The sequence below is a fragment of the Microtus ochrogaster genome, chromosome 2, assembly GCF_000317375.1.
Source record: "Microtus ochrogaster isolate Prairie Vole_2 chromosome 2, MicOch1.0, whole genome shotgun sequence".
Taxonomy (NCBI): domain Eukaryota; kingdom Metazoa; phylum Chordata; class Mammalia; order Rodentia; family Cricetidae; genus Microtus; species Microtus ochrogaster.
In genome coordinates this window covers 94857331-94878099 of record NC_022010.1, presented here as the reverse complement: position 1 = coordinate 94878099, position 20769 = coordinate 94857331, and the positions used below count along the sequence as shown (strand labels likewise).

General features: G+C 41.6%; 2 protein-coding genes across 6 annotated transcripts in view; one reads left to right on the top strand and one right to left on the bottom strand.

Moving 5' to 3' along the window:
* Ltn1 (listerin E3 ubiquitin protein ligase 1) overlaps positions 1–5608 on the top strand; it is a 63255-nt gene extending 57647 nt beyond the window's left edge. For both annotated transcript variants that reach the window (XM_026787140.1, XM_005345304.2), the window contains 3 exons: positions 702–896; positions 3422–3589; positions 4202–5608. In XM_026787140.1, the coding sequence (XP_026642941.1) occupies positions 702–896; positions 3422–3589; positions 4202–4264 (426 nt within the window). In that variant the 3' untranslated portion in view covers positions 4265–5608. The remainder of the gene's footprint in view (positions 1–701; positions 897–3421; positions 3590–4201) is intronic.
* The window catches only part of N6amt1 (N-6 adenine-specific DNA methyltransferase 1), a 25067-nt gene extending 4482 nt beyond the window's left edge, over positions 1–20585 (bottom strand). Inside the window, exons 1-6 of one of the 4 annotated variants that reach the window (XM_005345305.3) lie at positions 20443–20585; positions 18589–18675; positions 17900–17990; positions 14785–14868; positions 11213–11354; positions 9709–9986 (exon numbers count right to left, since the gene is read on the bottom strand). In XM_005345305.3, coding sequence (XP_005345362.1) covers positions 9880–9986; positions 11213–11354; positions 14785–14868; positions 17900–17990; positions 18589–18675; positions 20443–20576 — 645 coding nt within the window. In that variant the 5' untranslated portion in view covers positions 20577–20585 and the 3' untranslated portion in view covers positions 9709–9879. Of the gene's footprint in view, positions 1–9708; positions 9987–11212; positions 11355–14784; positions 14869–17899; positions 17991–18588; positions 18676–20442 lie in introns of those variants that run through there. The other 3 variants (XM_026787148.1, XM_026787153.1, XM_013353400.2) reach the window with 3 other exon arrangements.
* Between the last annotated feature and the right edge of the window lie 184 nt (positions 20586–20769).

Genomic DNA, 20769 nt, shown 5'->3' with positions numbered 1-20769 from the left:
GTTAAGAGCACTGACTGCTCTTCCAGAGGTCCTGAGTTCAATTCCCAGCAACCACATGGTGGCTCACAACCATCTACAATGAGGTCTGGTGCCCTCTTCTGGTCTGCAGCATATATGTAGGGAAATGCTGTATACATAATTAATAAATAAATCTTAAAAAAAGAAAGTATAACATTTGATTCAGACTTTATAGAAATTATCTACTTTATTTTCTGATTCCTCTGTGTCAAGAAAGACAGTAGGCATCCAGCTGACACTTAACACTGTGGGTTCCTTTCAATTGTTGAGCAGTGCTTTGTTGTGTTAAAACCTGCTACACTTAGGTACTTTTTATCAGCAATTGTAAGACAAACTATAAATATCATAAAGAGACACTAAAGCATGTAAAATCTTTTATTTTTTTTTTGAGACAGGGTCTCACTTGTAGCCTTGGCTCAGCAGAATGTAGATGAGTCTAGATCACAGATATCTGTTTGCCTCTGCCTTCAGAGTGCTGGGATTAAAGGCAAGAACCGTCACACTCTGCCACATGCCAGGCTCTTAAACCTACTTTTTAAATGCCTGGTATCAGATAAATCATGTGTTTATGTCTTTTATTCTCCTAGGTAGTCTTCAACTGTTAGTTGATCTATCAAAGTGTTTTGATTTTTGAATAACGGGAAGCTCTTTGGCAAAGAAGAAATACCTTTCTTGCATTGTAGGTTAAAGCACGAGCTACTACTCGAGAAGTGATGGCTACATACACCATCGAAGACATAGTCATCGAACTCATAATACAGCTGCCCTCCAACTATCCATTGGGTTCGATAACAGTGGAAAGTGGGAAAAGAATTGGGGTGGCTGTGCAGCAGTGGCGTAACTGGATGCTGCAGTTAAGCACTTACCTCACGCACCAGGTATGCCTTTGCTTACGTTTGCCTTTCAGATCAGAGAGCATCTGTTTGAGGAACATCTGAACACAAAGTATAATCTCTGCTTAATGTGGAAATTAAAAGTTCCTGGCTAAACACAAATACAGTCAGGGTTTCTTTGTAGTGTTGGAGCCTGTCCTGGAACTCGACCTGTAGACCAGGCTGGCCTCGAACTCCTAGAGATCCTCCTGCCTCTGCCTCCCAAGCTCTGGGATTAAAGGTGTGTGCTACCACCACCTGGCACAAATACATTCTTAAGTAACCTGAAGCTGCCATCTCTGCTTTAATGTTCAAAGTTCTGTTATTAATTTTCTGTTGTTTGTCAAGGATGGGCTTTATTCCACTGACATTGCAGAAGATGTAGTACAACATTTGGAATTAAAGAAATTGAGGGACAGTCTTAAGAGGGACTAGGTTGATGAGTGTTTTCACAGTTGCTTTTATCCTGCATTTAAACTTTCCTTTGAGCTTTAAACTAATATAAATCTCAGGTTTTGTGTGTATGTTGTAAAGTGTGTGTATACATACATACATATTAAGTACTTTACAGTACAGGAAGTTATTTTAAAGCAATTTTGCATTCCGTTATGTAAATTGATTGAGGCCAGATGTCATCACTATCAGTTGAAAATTAGAAAAGCTATTCTCAACGACTTCATTTCACTATAGAAGAGTGTAACACTTACAGTATTGGTTCAGAAAGCTTTAATGTCTTTTTCTATGTTTTTAAAGACCATCTTCTGTTTTTTCACTGTATGTTGAGCACACCCACTCTTATGTTATAGCCATCCATCCCTGCACTGAGTCCTCTTAGCGCTGCCTGCTGCACTTGCTGATCTTGTTGGCTTGACCTTGTGCAGGTTGCCCTAGGTGCAATGAGTTCTTAAGTGCAGGAGCCATGTCCTGTCCACCAGAGGACAGCATTCCTCATATCCTCTGGTGCTTACAGTCTTTCTGCTCTTCTTCCAGAATGTCCCCTAAGCTCTGAGTGGTTGATGCAGATGCCTCACTTAGGGTATGGCAGTCAAATGTCATTTATTCTCTCAGCATTTGACCAACTGTGAGTCTTTATATTGCTGCCCACTTGAGCAAGAACATCACTTATCTGTGGGCTTGAAACATAAATGTTTAGAAGGAAGTTTAAAAACATGCTTGTTATTTAGCAAAATAAAAGTAATAGGGCTGTGGAGTTTTGATCAGGTTTACAAAACGGGATTTGAGTCTCCCCTCCCACCCCTGTGAAGCAGGCCACAGAGCCGAGGGGAAAGCTGTTGTTACCCCACAGCAGTCTGGCACTACTGCACCAGCAGGCAGGCCATCTCGCCTGTGCTGGAAGACAGTTGATGTCCTTCCTCCCTCAGTGGCCTGCACAGCACTTCTGGCACTGCGAAATAGGGAGGAAGTGTTCAGGTCAGTTCTAGCTTGATTTCTCTATGTTCTACAACTAAAGTGCATTATGTTCTTCTTATCTTGTTCTGGTGGGCACTACAGGCAGTGGTAATAGCCTTTGCTGTTTAGGGGCCTCTGGGACCTTGCTAATAAACCATTCATGTAAAGGTAGCGTTACATTAAAATTTTTTAAATGACTTTTTTTTTTTTTTAAAGAGAATACAAAGTTTGGGTAGGGGAAGGTGGTGTAGGAGGGTCTTCTGTCTGTGCTACTTTCATTGGTTAAATAAAGAGACTGCCTTGGCCTAGTTGATAGGCGAACTCAGGTAGGCGGGGAAGACAGAACAGAATTCTGGGATGAAGAAAGCAGGCAGGGAGAGCCGCCATGGAGCCAGCCGCCAGGTCAGACATGCTGAATCCCGGTAAGCCATGGCCTTGTGGTGACATACAGATTATTAGAAATGGGTTGAATCAAGATGTGAGAGTTAGCCAATAAGAGGCTAGAGCTAATGGGCCAGGCAGTAATCTAATTAATACAGATTTCCATGTGATTATTTCGGGCATAAGTTAGCCCCGTGGCTGGGACGACAAGCAGCCCGCCAGCCCAGGTGTAAGCCAGTCAGGTGGTGGGAAGCAGCCCACCCCTCCATACTACAGGTAGGTAGGTGGAGGCAGATCTAAGTGGAGACTGGGGAGGAGCTGATATGTTCAAAATACTTTGTGTGAAATTCTCAGAGATTAGTAAAAAGCCTAAATAAAGTACATATTTATGTAAACATATATTTTTAAATGATTTCACAAGGTATGGTTTCTGTAAGTGTTTCTCATACTCTCTTAGCTTCAATTCACCCACTTCCAAATTCTCCCTTTTCTTATGTGCCCCTGCCTGAGTCTCACTTAAACTTTTAACCCCCAGAATTTCCTGTAAAAACTGTTTTTATTGTGAAAAAATAATTTTTTCCCTAAAAATTCAGAGATTATTTAGGAAAGTTAGGACATAATATAACCAACCAGATTATCTTTTTTCAGAATTAATTTCAGCTTTGAAATTTATGGGGTTGAATAAAGTAACCTTTGGAGGCTTCCCATGTGTGGTCACTCTCCTTCCTCTTCACTGACAGAATGGAAGCATTATGGAAGGCTTGGCACTGTGGAAGAACAATGTGGACAAGCGTTTCGAGGGTGTTGAAGACTGTATGATCTGCTTTTCAGTCATTCATGGTTTCAACTACTCTCTCCCCAAAAAAGCCTGCAGAACATGCAAGAAAAAGTTCCACTCAGCTTGCTTGGTAAGGCAAAGAGAAACTTCTCCCATTTCTTGTGCTGTGTATTGTGTGATCTTTATTTGGAAGACAGTGAGTAGAGCAGGTAAAATGGCTCAGCAGGAAGGATAGGCAGCTGGAGAGAACCAAGCTGACCAGAGCTGTTCTCTGACGTCACGCCCTAGTCACTGCACATCCTGTCTTTCTGAAGCAGAAGACATTGAGAAGTGAATCTTCAAAGTCTGTAAAAGATTACGTGTGATTTACTGAGGTGGAACATGAAACTCCTTAATGAGTGGGTGTTCTCATAGACCTCTTAGCCTTCAGTGAATTGACGGTCTCGTGAGCTCTAGACCAAGTCAGGAGGTTCCAGACTCGACTCCGATCCTCATCATCAGAGCCTTTTATCCTTTGTAAACACACTGAAGCACAGTGATGGAGCCATTTCTTCAGAGCTCTTCCTTCTAGCTTACTTCTATGCATGAGCCTAAGTATATGGGCCAAGCCAGGGTCATAGTGTAGCCTCCAGAAAGTTATGTTCATTCTTAGTGTGTTCCCGTTTTCATTTTACATTTACAGCTTACCATATAAAAAAGCTTTAAAAATTTATCCTAATATTAAAATCTTTTTTTTTTTCAGTACAAATGGTTTACATCTAGCAACAAATCTACTTGTCCACTCTGTCGTGAGACCTTTTTCTGAGGTTTTTTAAATTGTAAGTTGTCCCTGCAATAGGTGAAGCCAGAGGCCCTGGATTTGGCTCCATCTTGAAGTACTGACTTGAAGAAGCCAGTGAGCATGACACAATTGCCATCTCTGCTCATATGACCTAAAATCAGGCTCACTTCTTTCGAGATTGCTTTGTAAATCTTTTGAAACCTTTTTCTTTTACAAGAGAACATTACATATTTGAGAGAAAATATTTATATTAATGGTTTAGTCTCTTTGTATATTTAAAAATAAATATATCTCTTCTCAAAAAATACCTAAATTATAGAACTGAAATTTGTGAAAGCATTAGCTATATAATAACTTATAAATCATCAAGTTTGTTGGTCTGTGTTGTAGAACAGTCCAAGTGTAAAGGAATTGAGAGCTGTTTTACATCCATAGATAAAACTTAAGATTTGTTTGTTAGTGATGATGAAAAAAATTAAAAGTTACTCTGATTTTCATACTTATTTTAATGATAAAGTGACACTAAGGTATTTACATCCATATCCAGAGCTCTTTGAAGAATGCTCTGAAATCTCACACGGAAGAATGAACTGAACTCTAAGGGGCTCTGTCAAGAATTATGAAATTTATAAATTATATCCATGACATTGACCTTTTGTTTGTGAAAGAATTATTTCCGTATGTTAATGAGATTTGAATTGTAAATTTGTGAGTGGAGTTGTTAATTTAGTAAGTCTCCAGAGAGTAGGAATTTGAGGTCAGCAGCTACTTGATTATTTGTGAAGTAAAATGGTAGCTGAATATCAAGAAAGGAACAGATAAGTATGCTTTCTAAAGCATGGCATCTGCAGAAACCAGTATTTCAAAATACTGAAGGAGTCTTTAACTTTTGTAGCAAATTTCGCTATCCTTACTGGCCATCATTACACCAAATCAGGAATTTGGGGACTAATTATTTAAAACCATAAGAAAGGAAGGATTTAGTACTAAATAAAATTAAGTCTTTAGTTTTTTGTTTTGTTTTGAGACAGGAGTTCACTATGTAGCTCTGGGCAGGCCTGGAACTCCGAGATCTGCCTGCCTCTGCCTCCCAAACTCTGGGATTAAAGGTGAGTGCCGCCAAGCCTGATGAAATGAAGTCTTAGTGGATTGAAGTGTGTAAACAAGTAAAAACTGCCTTGGCTACAGCACCATTGCCTTTAAAACCTGCATCCAAAGTATGAGGTATAGAAGTTCAGATCTTAGACCAATTTTATCACAGTCTTCCATTTCGTATCTAGCAGTTAGGACACCTAAAAGGTTAGTTCATCTCTACAAATGTTTAATTAGAAGGGTGCAACTCGTGTCAAATAAAATTACTGCTTACCATCAATTGGTCAACTTGACTGTTATTGAAATAGTATGAATTTGGTCAGGATTGCAGTCCAGAGTGAGAACTGTGGGCTACAGGTGAAGCATTGGGTTGTCTGTCTCCTGATTTTTTCTGTGTAGTATTTATCATCTTACAGTCTTGAGTTTCGGAGACGGAGTGAAGTGTAGATATTAAAATCTACTACCTCTTCTTAACCTTTCAAACATTCTCTTACCTTTCTACGTCTGCCTCCGACACAAGAATCTCAAGGATTGTGTAACAGCCCTGTGAAAATCATTCTTTCTTTTTAAAGTGGCTTTACAATAAAATTTTCTTTTTAACCCTTCCAGTATTGGTTCTTCTTGACTTCTGACCCAAAGTTCAAGTAGAAGAGAGACGGGCAGCAGGTTAGGCGGGAGGGACTCTGAATACATCCTGTACGATTTGTGTGGAGAGCTGTCAGCTCAGCACTGCCCCGACACTAAAGGAAGCTTCCCAGAAGCAAGACTGAAACCCAGGTTTCCGCACTCAGGTTTCACTCCTTTATCTGTGATGACACTCACAGACAGGACACAGCCTTGAAAGTTTTAGCATGACAAGATCTTAAAATTACCTAAGAATCAAAGCCCCACTACAAATTTACTTAAAACCCCAAACTAAATAGCAATTTTTATAATTTATTTTTAATTGTTCTTTTTCTCATGTATATACATTTCTGTGGTTTAAATGTTAACACATGGCAAATTTTTATGGTGTGACTAATTGTTATTTGATTATTATCTTATTAAATTCTTTCAAATTACAAAATAGTTCAAATATACAGAAAATAGTAATTAATATAAATCCTTTACTCTTCCCATACTATTTTGCCACATTTGATTCTTCTTTTTAAAGAAATGTTTCTCTTTACCTATTCTCTAACCTATTCTTCTTCCTTCTTCAGAGACAGTTTACTGTTCTGAAGTTTGTACACTTCTTTCCTGTTGGAGGGTTCATACTTTCTGCTATGCTTGTATCCATATGTGATATGTAGCATTTGTTTTTTCTTTAAGCTTGAGGTCCTTTCCTGCTGTGTCATCTTCTGCAGCATGCTTCTTCACCTGACAGCTATTTAGCATCACACCTGCCAGTCCTCCTAGGAGCTATCTTGGCAATGTCTGCTCCTTTGAGCCAGTGCTGTAGGACGTGCTCTTTATCGTCTTTCTCAGCAAATGTGGTAGGTGCTCTGGAGGCGTGAGCTACAGTGAACTCCAGGTGACAGGAAGTGCGAGCCGTTGGTTTACGTGATGTCACATTGTTCTTTATCTTGGCTACATGTTGGCCCATCTCACAGGACAGTAAGGGTTCTGGTTTGTACTTGTCGCTCACGCTTAGTCTTAATGAAATTGTCTGGCTTCTAGTTGGAGAATGCGAGCTAGCAAGCATTGTATAACTGTGCTAATCTCCCATCATCTTCATTATGATTCATATTTTCCTAAGGAGAGACCTAGTTTCATTCATTCTTTCTTGCTGGTCATTATTTTACAAACATGTCCACAATTTATGTTTATATTTCTATTAGGTTATTTGTATTTTTAAGCTAGTTGTATAATGCTTTACTATCTAGTCAACTTGTCTTCAACATGGAATTAATTTTACATTTATTTACATTTTATTAAAATTTTCCACTTAATTAAATTATTCCTTTCCATTTTGATTCAGCCAATTTTTTTTTTTTTGTCTTAACGTTTTTACTAGTTAGGGTCCCTAGAGGAACACAACATAGAATGAATGTGTATATTAGAATGGCTTACAGACTGTGGTCCAACAATGGCTGTTTACCAACAGAAGGTCCAGTAGTTGTTCAGTTTAAGAGGCTGGATGTCTCAGCTAGTCTTCAGTATGTGCCAGAATCCAATGGAAGGCCCTAATGCTAGTGAAGGAATGGACTTGCCAGCAAGAGCAAGCAGGCAAAGAATAAAAGCTTCCTTCCTCCGTGGTCCTTTATATAGGCTGCCAGCAGAAGACGTGGCCCAGATTAAAGGCAGATTTTCCTTTCTCAAAAGATCCAGATTTAAAGTGGTTTAGTTAAGAGAAGCCCCTCCCAGATGTGCCCATCCACTGTGGTGTTAGCTCCAGTCGGCAACAGTCATCACAGCACCAAGTTTGGTTATTCCCAGCTGGCTCTTTTGCCCTCACCAAATTTTACCTTATGGGTCTTATAACCCAACTGGTTTTTTAAATTATTTTCTGCTCCAAATTAGAGATAAGAGAAATGCTATGTATCTGTGATGGAATCTTTCATTGTCTGTATAAATTTGTCTTTCCATTTTCCAGGATATCCTTTATAAAAGGTCTTATTAAGGGTGCTCATCTGTCTTTGGTAGCTTTGACTTATTTACTGTGAACTTTAAGAATAAGGGCTCCTTTGAGTAACACCAAGGCATCCTGTAATTTGTGTCTTTGACACCCAGATTCAGTAGGTTATTTGGGATAAGTGACAACTTAGTTTCACTGAATTAGCACATGAAGTAATGGGCTTAACTACGGCATTTTCGTGTGTTACTACACTATCCCATTTCATTCCTTCTCAACATCAGCTTCTCTCCATAGCAGTCTGGTGAACATAATTAGTGCACAGCAACAGAATACATGCCAGGGCTTCCAGAGTTCCTGTCTTCTAACACCACAGGCATTTGGTATGCATCAGGCTGGGCCCACACTGCTTTCCCCGCCCCCACAGGGTTTGGGACACAGAAAAACCGATAAAGACATGCCAGTGTTGATACTCACTGCTGTGCTATGGTGATGTGCGCTGCTCTTGTGAAACTGTAGCTGAGAGGTTGCGGGCACGGTCAAGGAGCATCCATTTAGCAGCTTGCTAAAGCTAACAGGTTTTCACCTAATTGTCCACCCCCCAAATGTGGCACATTGGCAGCAAGACCACAGGTTGGGAACAAGTGTTCCTTAATACCTGAGAGGTCTCACCAACAACCTGCTCCTCCTACCTACTCTTCAAAGTCCAAGCTGCCATGTGGTCCAGCAAATCCAGTGGTGTTTGAGGCTGTAAGGAAAGGCAGGGACTCCATACAGGGCCTCTGGTGGCCCCTATGGTAAACTGCAGTTGTAGGCCTTTGGATTCTGGAGTAAGACCCTGCTAATATCACAGCTGCTCTTGCTTTAAGTGATAGCCCTTGGTCGATACTGTATCTTATGAATAGAGAATATTGATCACCATGTTATCCTGGCCCTAGTTACTCTATCATGAACTGGGGATTATTATTATCATTTTTAATTATTTGAAAATTTCATGCATGTATACAGTGTATACTAATCATAATCACCCCTCACCCTCCTCATCTCCCAACTTCATGCCTACTTTTTAAATTATATATACAGGACTGGACAATGCCACCATAAAGAGTGAATGTTTCTTTATTCCTGCAGTTTACCCCCAAGCCTTTGTCATGCACACACATCGATACACTGCTTCGGAAGGGTTCTCAGAACAGTATATACAGGATGAAATTCATCTGCAGCTTCCTCTTTGCACTTCGTTGTAGCCAGCTGCCATCTGGTTCAGGTCTACACAGTGACTCGTTTCAGTGGAATGGATAGCTGAGATTTATTTTAACCAGTATCCTTTCTGATGGACTTTTAGGGTGGTTATATTACTTTGCTATTATAGCTAATGCTAAATCAAATGTTCTTTCATATATAAATATAACATAAAAATAAATTATAAATAGAATATACACATTTGCTTGCAAGCGTACAGAAATACCCACATACTTGAGTCCCTGAAAACAAAATGCCCGAGCTTAACTGTTTCTGTTTTTCAGCTTTGTTTTCTTTGCGTGTTTTGCATTATGTATGTAATACCACATGTGTGCCTGGTACCCTGAAGATCAGAAAAGGCCAGGAGCCCTTGAAACTGGAGTTATGGGTGGCTGTGAGCCACCATGTGGGTGCTGAAAATTGGACCCCAATCGTCTGCACTAGCAGCCAGTGCTCTTAACCTCTTAGCCATTTATCCAGCTCTCATCTTTTCTTTCTTTGCCCCTCCTGAGACAGGATTTCTCTGTGTAACAGTCCTGGCTGTCCTGGAACTCGCTCTGTAGACCAGGCTGGCCTTGAATTCTCCTGAGTTTTCAGATTAAAGGTATGTGTCATGACCACCCTAACTCCATCTTTTTCTTTATGACACATTTCTGATAAACTTTCTTGGCCAGGGAATGACGTCTGTCTCGAACCAGCTGAGTGCATTCTATTTCAGGTAGTTCTCAGGCATCTGGTGGTTCTCAGGACACTAGGACTTGCTGAACCTGAGGACTGACAGGATTTCTTGGCCTGCTTGCCTGCAAAGTGCTGTGGTCCCTTGCAGACCTTTTGTCTTCAGTGTTTTAAAAATTTCTTCTAAAATGAAAAAGCAAAAAAAAAAACCCAATAAAACCAAAAGGTAAAATTCAATCTAATCATTTGGTGATATGCATGACTCCTGATTAATTTAATTAGATGATAAGCATTAAATTCCTCTGATTAAACAATGTATACCAAATAATGTTTGTTAATTCAAGCTTGGACTTCAGAGAAGTGGGACACATATTAAGATGTTCTGAGGATTCTGATTAGGGCCAGTGTGTAGTGGTGGCCTACTTCAGACTACACAAGATCATTAGTTAACCTTGTTAGAGCAAGTGATCACATTTTTAGCTGGTTGGTGCCAATCTCTGCCATATATCCTTTCTGGAAAGGTCAATGAGAACATGAACAAACTGAATCCTGACATTGCCCAGAGAAAGTAAACAAGTTTACTTCTTTTGGAAATAAAACCTAGGGCTGGAAAGATGGCTCTGTGTTTAAGAGCACTTACGGCTCTTTCAGAAGACCTGGGTTCAAGTCTCAGCACTCACATGATAGTTCACAACCATGTATAACTATAGTTCCAAGGGATCCAATCCTTTCTTCTGGTGTTCTAAGAAAAATTGAACTAAGAAAAGACTGAACTAAGAAAATAGTTTCAAATAACCCCTTCACATACAATAAATGGGTTATGTCTTTATCATTTGGCCCAAGAATCCACAGACCACCCCCGCTGAAGCCTAACTGGTACTTGACTGGAAACTTCATCTCTACCGGCTAGTGTTTAGTGTCTGGAAGATCTACACTCTGCTGGGGTAAAGTCTCATCCAGCTGTGAGCCTGTGACGACAACACTGACCTGCCTGCAAGGCTCCCATGGTGCACATGTGGGAGTGACCCTCTCTTTCTGTTACTGCCCACACTGGGGGCCAAGTGATTATGAATGAGGGAAAACGGCCTGTCCTAAGAAGACAATAGTTTTTGTTTTTCGAGACAGGATTTCTCTATAGCTTAGAAGCCTGTCCTGGAACTTGTTCTGTAGAACAGGCTGGCCTCACAGAGATCACCTGCCTCTGCCTCCAGAGTGCTGGGATTAAGACAATAGTTTTTAACACATAATTATTTATCCTCTTAAAGTCTTTCAACGTGAACTTCTGGCTAGCTAAGCTGTTGTTAGTGATTAAATTGCTCAACAGCTCAGGCTACTTTATAAATTTCAGTTTTCTATACTGAACTGTCGTCAGAAAAGTAGACAGGTAACACGAAGCTGTTTCTTATTACCTGGATTGTTTTCTTTTATGGTAACTAAGTAGAACAGCCCTCTGGGGGAGAGGAGTTCTGAAGCCAGCGGGAAGAATCTGTCCATGACTTCCCGGCCATTTCTGCCACCAGCCCAAGCTGCTTCTATTCCGTGACTTCCTACCTGTCACCAATCAGAGAGACTTGATTCAAGTTTGAGATTACAATCCTTTTGACATTAAACATCTCAAAACAAGTGCATTCCAAAAGAGTGTACCTTGGCTTCTGAATGTTACTCTGCCAAACTCCTGAAATCCTCATGCTACAAGAGAACGTGATTATCCAACAACTAGCGCTGGGTGTGCTGGGCACACTGCAGTCTCCATGCTTAGGAAAACGAGCGAGAAGATGGCAATTTCAATGCCGACCTGAGCTACATGGTGACACCCTGCCTCAAAAACCCAAGGGACAGGATTGCATGCGGCTCTGGGCTCAGTCAGGACCAGAAGTATATTTATTATGAAGAAACCATTGAAAATTAAGTTCAGTGCTGACAACTTTTTTCCTATTTTTTGCTGTGGCCTTTACCCATATTTGATTTTAATTTTATATATAATCATGTTTTCTGTTTTTATTCACTTAATATGGCATAGGTTTCCCAATTTAAAATAATTCCTTCATAATCATACACATAAATTTTACAAAGCAAAAAAATCCTGCTTATAAGGGCAGGTTTTCCAAGCTTGTTTGTCTGCCCCTCCACTACCTTCAACAATTGTGTTTTTAACTATGTTTTCGAGCGCAGGACTATTCCACATTCTTTCCTGCGTCTTTTAGTGCATGCGATGTTATGTTAGCATGTGTGTGTGCATGTGTGTGTGCGTGTGAAGGTCAGACAATCCTTGCCTTCCACCTTGTCGGAGATGAGGCTCTCTCCTGCTTACCGCTGCATGGACCAGGCCAGCACCTTGTGGGCACTCCCACAAAGCTCTGACATGGGCTCAGAGGACATCAACCTGGACCCTGACGCTTTCACAAGCATCTCATCCAGTACCTATCTCCACAGCCCTGTCACTCACAACATCTCAAGGACCTCTCATTTCCTCTGGTATAGTTCTAATTCGTTGTTTATGGTGGTACAGTACCTTACTGAAGGAATATCTTATTTAGGTAGGTAGATGTTTGCTGTGTTTATTAATTTTCTTTGAATCTTAATTCTGATTATCCTCAGACCCATTAATTCCACTTTAGCACCAGATTTTTCCTTTTAGAGCCCTCTGCTTTTCTTGTGGGCCCGCTCCTGTTCTGGACTCCCATCTCTGTTTACTCCAGTGCTTTGTGGGAACTGGCTGTTGAGCAGGTGTCATGGTTTGGACCAGTCCCCATCTGGCCTCTCTAGTTCTGCTCCAGAGTGTAGCAGGGCTTCCTGTGGTAAGATTCCAGGCTAGTAAGCCCCGTTTATCTGCTTATAATGAAGGAGATGACTCCTCAGGTACTTCTGGCACCATCCCAACCCTGAGGCCAAAGAAGAGAGGATTCCACTTCAAAAGGAGCAGGCAGGTGTTCCTTCTGTTTGCTTGCTGCCCGGGTGTCCACTCTTGGTTCCTCAGAAGCCACAGGTATAACCCCTGTATAGCACTTTAGTTCCCGTTTCTGAATGTGGCAGTGAGTCTAGCCACAGAGCTCAAGCATCAGCTCTTAACTGTGTGTCTTCTGGATATCATCTCTAAGTCGTTTATTATCAACCTCTCTGATTTCATTTACTTTGTCTTTATTACTTTATGGCCTGAAATCATTGTTTTCATTTAGTTTCCAGACTAGCTTTTTTTTTTTTAATTTTAAAAAAATCAGTGTGTGTTTGTGTGTACTCATGGTAATCGGAGAACCTTTGGGAGTCAGTTTTCTCCTACCATGTGGGTTCTGGGTTAGAACTCTGATCATTAGTCTTGGTGCCAAGTACCCTTGACTTACTGAGCCACCTTGCTGGACCTGTGCTTTGCCCGATCTAATCATTCAGCTCTGGGAATTAAGACACCAGATGTGCTGGGATTGCAGAAGTGCCCAGGGCATTGCTATGTCTCAGCAGATAAACCTTTGATTCAGCTCTGGGAATTAAGACACCAGATGTGCTGGGATTGCAGAAGTGCCCAGGGCATTGCTATGTCTCAGCAGATGTACGGGTCAGGAGATACACTTAGCTTACTGCTCCAGCTGGGAATACACTGGGACTCCAGTGGGTCATCATATTCTCTGAATTGTTTCTGCACTGAGACCATTACCGTGAATTAACCATCCTTCTGCACACACAGGCTCATGTTGACATTACTTAAATAGATTATAAATGTAATAAACCTTTGTCCATTTTAGTTTTTATCCTGCTATGGAATGATTTGTGGTTTTGTGGAGACAGTCTCACTGTACACAGCCTGCGCTGACCTGGAACTCAGAAGTCTGCCTCCTGAGGCAGGCACCACCACACCCAGCTATTGAGTGATTTTAAAATTAGATCTTCAGGGCTGAAACATTTTTAACAACTGTATTTACTGATCTGTTGTGTGTCTGTGTGTGGGTGTACATGTGGACAGAGCTGTCTTCTGCTCACTGCCACCTCTGGGCTGGACTGAACCATTGTTATCACAAGGTCCATTTCCATAGCCTTTTCTTAAGCATCCAATTCATATAAGAAATGTAATCCCCTATTGATGTGCTGACGGCATTTGGAGGTGGGTTGAGTAAGGGGGTCATGAGGGATTAATTAGTCCATGTTGAAAAGGAGAAGAGAGCCACATGTTTAGGAATGTTTCCTCGTTCTCAGCGTATGATGTCTCTGTCATAACACAGCAGAAAGGCCTTGGCCACAGCCACACACCCCGAGACTGGTCTCCTCAGTCTCCAGACTCTGAGAAATACATGTATTAATTAAACAACCTGTGGTACTTGATTACAGGAGCAGTGAACAGAATATACGAGACTGTAGTGGTGTTCCCTCTGAATGTGACTTACTTCCTGGGTCTCAGTTCATGTGAGCACAGCCAGAGCAATTGCAATGGAAGTGGGCATAGTATTTACCAGCTTTGCCAGAGAATAATCATCAAAGAATACATCAGGCAGAGTTAAGGAGAAGCCAGTGCTCATCTATTATTGAACTATGTGCCTTCACTTTCTGGGGGAATGGTGATCTGGCTTAACTCCTTACTATGGAGATTCTTAAATACATGATGTACTTCTATTCTTTCCCTATGAAAGATCAGGATTGGTCCCACACTTTTCATTTCTGATAATGCCAAGGGATGAAACCCAAGACTCTGAGAAGGACATTATTGGGGAATTTATAGTTCATTAGAAGTATTTTTAAAATTTGCATTATAACTTCGTTATTTATGGTAATGGATCAGTTTCAACATCATGGCCTGACCTGGGTGAGAATTCTGACTAGATGGGTCACATTCTGTCCTTCCGTCAGTATTCCTCTCCTGGTTACAGTGTCTGGTCTGAGAACCTCTGTAGTCAGAGGAGTGTTGTTATTGTTAGCAGCAGAGACCAAAGTCAGCCCAAGTTCATCTTGTCTCACACAGAGCAGCTGGAGACTGACCACGTTCTGCTGTGGCCCTTACCTCTTCAGGCGGAGTCACTACATAGGGGGGGTTAAACACCAGCAGATCAACTTTCCCCTTCAATCTGGGCAGCAAGCCTTGGACCTGAAGACAGCAACAATACAGTTTAAGCTGGATTCTGGTTTAAATAATAAGTCTTTAAAAATACTCTCCTGTTTTCAGTGGGGGACAGTACTTACAGACAGAAATGTTCTTATGCAGGTGCAGTTTATATGAACTTAAGCTAAATGAGTGAAGCGGAGAGTGAGCAGGTACCATATATGGGTTCTATCAACAGTGCGTATGTGCGTTTTCTGGGTTCATGAGGGTGCCGCGAGCCCAGATTCTGTGAAACACATTCCCTGTGGATCCACAAAGAACTTCACAACATCTCTGCTACCTTACACAATGATCTCTTGTAACTAAGAAATGTGCACACAGCCGGGCAGTGGTGGCGTATGCTTTAATCCCAGCACTTGGGAGGCAGAGGCAGGCAGATCTCTGTGAGTTCAAGGTCAGCCTGGTCTACAAGAGCTAGTTCCAGGACAGGCTCCAGAGCTACAGAGAAACCCTGTCTCAAAAGAAACCCAAAACAAAACAAAAAAAATGCACTCAAGCACGTGTGTGTGTGTGTGTGTGTGTGTGTGTGTGTGTGTCAGAGGACAACTTTGGTATCTTCCCTAAGGAACTTTCCACCTTCTTTTTGAGACTGGCCTGAAAGTTCACTGCTGTTCTAGGGTGGTTGGCTGGAAAGATTCCAGGAATCCACCAGTCTCCGCTTCCCATTTAGCACTAGCAGGGTGTACAAACAACACGCCACCATGCCTGGCTTTTTATATTCTGTCCTGAGATCTCACTTAGGTCCTTATAAGGCAGACATGATACCAACTAAGGTGGCTCCCCATGTCCCAAGGGAAATGTTTTATAAGATAACATAGAATGTATCTGAACGACACAAAACACCAAGGATGGACTGTTTTTGCTTCTTCACTTACTTGTAAATATTTTGACTAACAGATTTGGACATTAGAGCAGGGAACACTGAACAAAATGGTCAGAGACTGCAAACAGCCAGCATTTGACACTTTTTTATGGCTCAGTTGTCCATGGAACAAGAAAAAAAGAAAAACCCCCACAATTTTGTGTTTGTGTGATTCAAAGCTACCTCATTTCCAGTCACATCATCTAAGCATTGGACATACACTGGACTGATTATGAACACTAAACATATATTACAAAGTGATATCTGAGACTTTCCTGATCCAGATTTCTATAGTCAATCCAGTTTTAATTATCCTAATAAGTCTGGTAACTTGTAACTCAAAGGTAACTCCTAAGACCTCTTTTTGAGATTGTGCTTGCAAAAGTAATTCTTTTTTTCTCTTTATAGGGGGAAACAATAGCCTATTCTTTGAAGTAATTTGGATACAATTTTGTTGCAAACCAAAAGATGATTCATCTGCTCCTCCAACAGTCCAAGAATGAGGGAATAACTCAGTGTGTGTGTGTGTGTGTGTGCGTGCGCGTGCACACACACACACACACACCACTTTGTTTTCGATTCCATAAAGAAATTAAACTTCTTAAAAGAACTCTAAAATATAAGTTTCCAGGAATGCTGGCTCACGAAACTGGAGAAGGTTTGCCTTGTAACTCCCAGAGGCTCCTGAAGCACTACCCAGCTCTCTAGGAGTAACTGCAGTCTGGATAGTACATAAACAAAAAGGACAAAAATCTTAAAACAGAAACTGGCAGGATATATGATCACACTGTGAACCTGAGTTTGCGTTTACATTTATTAAATAAAATCAACCTTGGGTCAGGAGGCAGAGCTAGCAACTAATTGACAGAAAGTAATCATAGAGAGTCAGAGAATATCTGGAAGACGGATAGAGAGACACACAGGACGTAGTAGGGAGGGTCACAGAGTATCTGGAAGATGGATAGAGACACATAGGACGTAGTAGGGAGGGTCAGAGAGTATCTGGAAGACGGATAGAGAGACACACAGGACTTTGAGTGTGGCAAAGCAGGACAGCCTTTTTCTGAGACGCAAAGAGGGAAGGTCAGCTAGTTGCTCCTCACCCTCTCTGAGCTAGCAGGTTTTGACCTCAGCCTCTGACTCCCAAGTCTTATTGATAAAAAGAACACTAGAGATTTAGTTAGAACTACATTTGCTGGCAGGGGCAGGAGGCTCCAAACTGGCAACTATTGGAGAAGTGAGCCAATAACTGTGGAGTGGCAATTATTGGCTGAAACAGCAGTAGATTCAGGCACAGCTGCTGAACTGGAGCTAAAACAAGAGACTCTTGAAATTAAAATGTATTTAAATAAAACCAAGGACTAGTACAGGCATCTGCAGCCAGGCCAAGTCAGTTTCCAGCTTTCACATCTCCAAGAATTGAAGAATAAATGAAAAAGGCCCTAGCAAGTGTTAAATGTACGCAGCAAAACACGCAGACTTTATTTCCTGTAGAGACACCTTTTAGAGGACCCTTAGGTTAAATGCGAGTCAGAACTGTCTGATTTTCTTACACAAAGCACATGAGCAGAAAGAATGGATGTTCTGCCAATAGATAACAGTTCAACAGGGCAACATGAGGCCAGCAAAAGGAAGAGGGGAACTACCAGATATTTCACGTGCCAGATGACTAAGCAGCCCTAGTATCACACAACTCAGAATGACAGACACCCACGGAGTTTGTAAAAGGTGAGTGTGTTTGGTGTGCACTAACAATGTTAGGAAATACATAGATGCATTTTAAAGATTGTATTCTAAAACTAAAAATGAAGAATAATAATTCTACCGTTTTGATTTTGAGAAAGAGGTCACACTGTGTAGCCCAGGCTAGCCTTAAACTTGAAATTCATCTTACACTCTTGACTACTGGGGATTCCAGGAGTGAGTCACTATGGCCAGCTCGTTGCTACTTTTTAATATGTAATCTTGTACTCAAAATAGAGTATAAGATCATCTTTGGCTATACAGTTAAGTTTGAGTTAGCCTGGGCTATATGAGACCCTGTCTCATAAAAACAAAAAAAGTTAATTACTAAAGTTTATTTGCATTAAAACCTGTTGACCTTCAATTAACCGAGATGAAATTGATTACTACTGAACAGAGATTAAAGCTCACCAAGTCTGTAATTATTGGCTGAAGGTGGACTCTGTTACAGTGTGCTGTCTCCAGGGTACATGCGGCCGCCTGGGGGTTGATATCAGTGCACCTACAGACAGGAGAAAAAAATCAGGGCCGTGAACAGAAGCAAATCTGCTAGCTACTTTAGGAATTTTGTTAATTCTAAGTGGCACAGAAAAAATTAGGATGTTTTCATAATGACAAAGAAAAAGAGAACAAAGGCTTGTTACACTGGTGACAAGCACTGCTACAAAATTAAGTGTGGCTTAAGCACCCAGCAAAACCGAAATCCAAAAAAATGACTGTTAGGAAACAGCTACACAAAATACACGAGAGATTACAGAGCACACGAAACGCAACCGGCTCCGTGTCTGGCAAATCTTCTACTTATTTCCTGGGGTTTGTATTCTCAAGTGCTCTGCGAAGAAACAACTCTCCAGGTGTTTTCTAACAGTCAAATGACCTCCCTGAAAACGATCCCAGTAGACAGAACTCGAAATTATGTGGCTCCTAAAATCACATAGCAGGAAGGCATGAACATGAAATTATAACTGGGGTGGGCACAATTTGTGACTTGAGGCCTTACTGAAACACCACCAGAGACATTTTGTCTACTTAAAATATTTCACTCAAGCTGCTACAGTCACAGTAACCCAGAAGGTGGGGGATGAACATTGTATACTCACATGTACAAGGCCTGAGGACCTATCATGGAGGCCAGGAACGCAGACACCACACCAGATCCTGCTCCGACTTCAAGGCATATTTCCACTCTAACAACAAAGCCAGAATACTTAGTTCATTCCCATGAGCCTACTCTCCATGGAAGATGACTCTCATGCAATATAATGTATTTCTCCAGCATCATCATTTGCTTGCAAATATATGGGAAAATAAGGGAAATTTACAATTTCTGGCAATCACTTACATATTGTTGCATAGCTACACCTGGTAATAGTTTAGGTGTGTAACAGACTGTCAATTACCTTGAAGTACTTAAATATACCAAGCAGCATGTCCTAGGAATGAAAGTCCTCTACCTACCTAGATAGATGTAGAACAGACATTCTCAACTAACCTGGGCAAGTACCCCACAGTATGGCCTCAAAATGTCAATAATCTTAGCTTTCTCAACTTAAAAGTCTCCATATTATCTTCCAGTGAAATTATTCCCTCGATGAGTGTACATGTTTCAAAAGTGCCACTTAATTTTTACAATGCCTAATGACATTCACGGGAATTCCTTGCGCTTAACTTTTCAAACAATAGTCAAGAGGCAGTTACAGGATTTTTAGCTTTAGAACCAGCCACATATCTGAGAAGCCGTTAGTCACTCTAAAGTTTGTGAATCTTTCCAGGTGGTTACTTCTTGGAAAAAAACCATTACAGTCTCATAATTAGAATTTCAAGTCTTCGTAACAAGGTCAGGCCCATTTACAGCATAGTCTGCAATGCAATTTGTAATTGTAAATCTTTCTGGGCTATTCTGAGCATACGAGTTCTGAGCCAGTGTTCCACAAGATATTCCAGTAACTCGAAATTCTCCACTGTCTATGATGAAAGGCTGATTTCAAAAGCATTTTATAGACGAAAAAAAAAATATGACAAAGCTTAAGAGGGGTAAGCGTGTTGGTTATTTCGTTCTGGCGATCCCCAGTTCAAAAATCTTGCCCATTAAGTTAATGACCCTAATTCTTTCAGCAAAATGTTTTATTAGACTTATTTTGTGTGTGATGTGTGGGCAAGCAGTCCTCAGCACTGCAACTGAACGTCCAAGAACAACCTGTAGGAGCATTTGTCTCCTCCTGCCATATGGGTCCTGAGGACTGACCCTGAGTCCACAGGCTTGGCAGCAAGCGCATTTACTAGCTTAACCATCTTACCCGCTCTTGACTCAAATTCTCTTAACCGAAAAATTAACATGTAGCCTTTACAACTGTTGTCATTAAAAGTTATGACCATACTCAACGAATCAGGCTAGTGAAGATCCTGCAGTAAGCGGATGCATGGTAACTATTATATCTTCCCTAACGGTACTAACTACATTTCTAACACTGCAACTGAAAACTCGGTTTCTCAGCTGCAGGAACGTCTGAAGCGCTCAGTAGTAACACATGGCTAATGGCTGTTCCTTGAGAGAGCTGAGTGGGCTTAACATTTCACCATTCATGTCCTTCCGTTGCCAGAGGATGCTATTTATGCACTAAGTAGCAGGTGAATCCTGCGCGAGTTTTACACTAAGAAACTTCATATTGGAAAGCAGCAATGTTTCGGGAACACCTTGTTTCTGGCCGTGACAGTACGACTGCACTCAGGGGCACTTGCGTTCTTCAGATAATAGCCGAAAGGCAAGCAAGGCAGGGTGACCATAGGGTTTTGCAGAGCACAAACCCCGGCACGCCGGAAGCTGCTCTTTCACCCCGCTCTGCTGTCAATCACCAGGTAGTGGGCCGACCCACCACTTCCGGAGGAGGCAAGGCTTCCGGCTACCGTCCCTGGGACACCCCAATTTCCCGCTGAGGCGCGCACCCTCCTCGCACCCTGCTAGCTCGGCCGCAGCCGCCTCGAGCGCGTCCAGCAGCAGGAACGTGTCCTCCGAAGGCTCGTACACGTCGCTGAAGGCTCCGCGACCCACGTGCCCATACAGCGGCGTGGGGAGGCTCGGCGCCGCCATCTTTGTCTTACGCGTCTTGCCGGCCTGCGTTTAGAGTGCGCATGCGTCAGGCTGCGCATGCGCCTTGGTCTGACACGGGTGGGAGGGAGTTTGGGGCGAAGCGCTTTTGTTTTATGTGCAATCCAACAGGCTGGTGGGCTATCTTTGAACTGATAGTTATATATTTTTCATCCCCTAACATCAGTTTTCATCT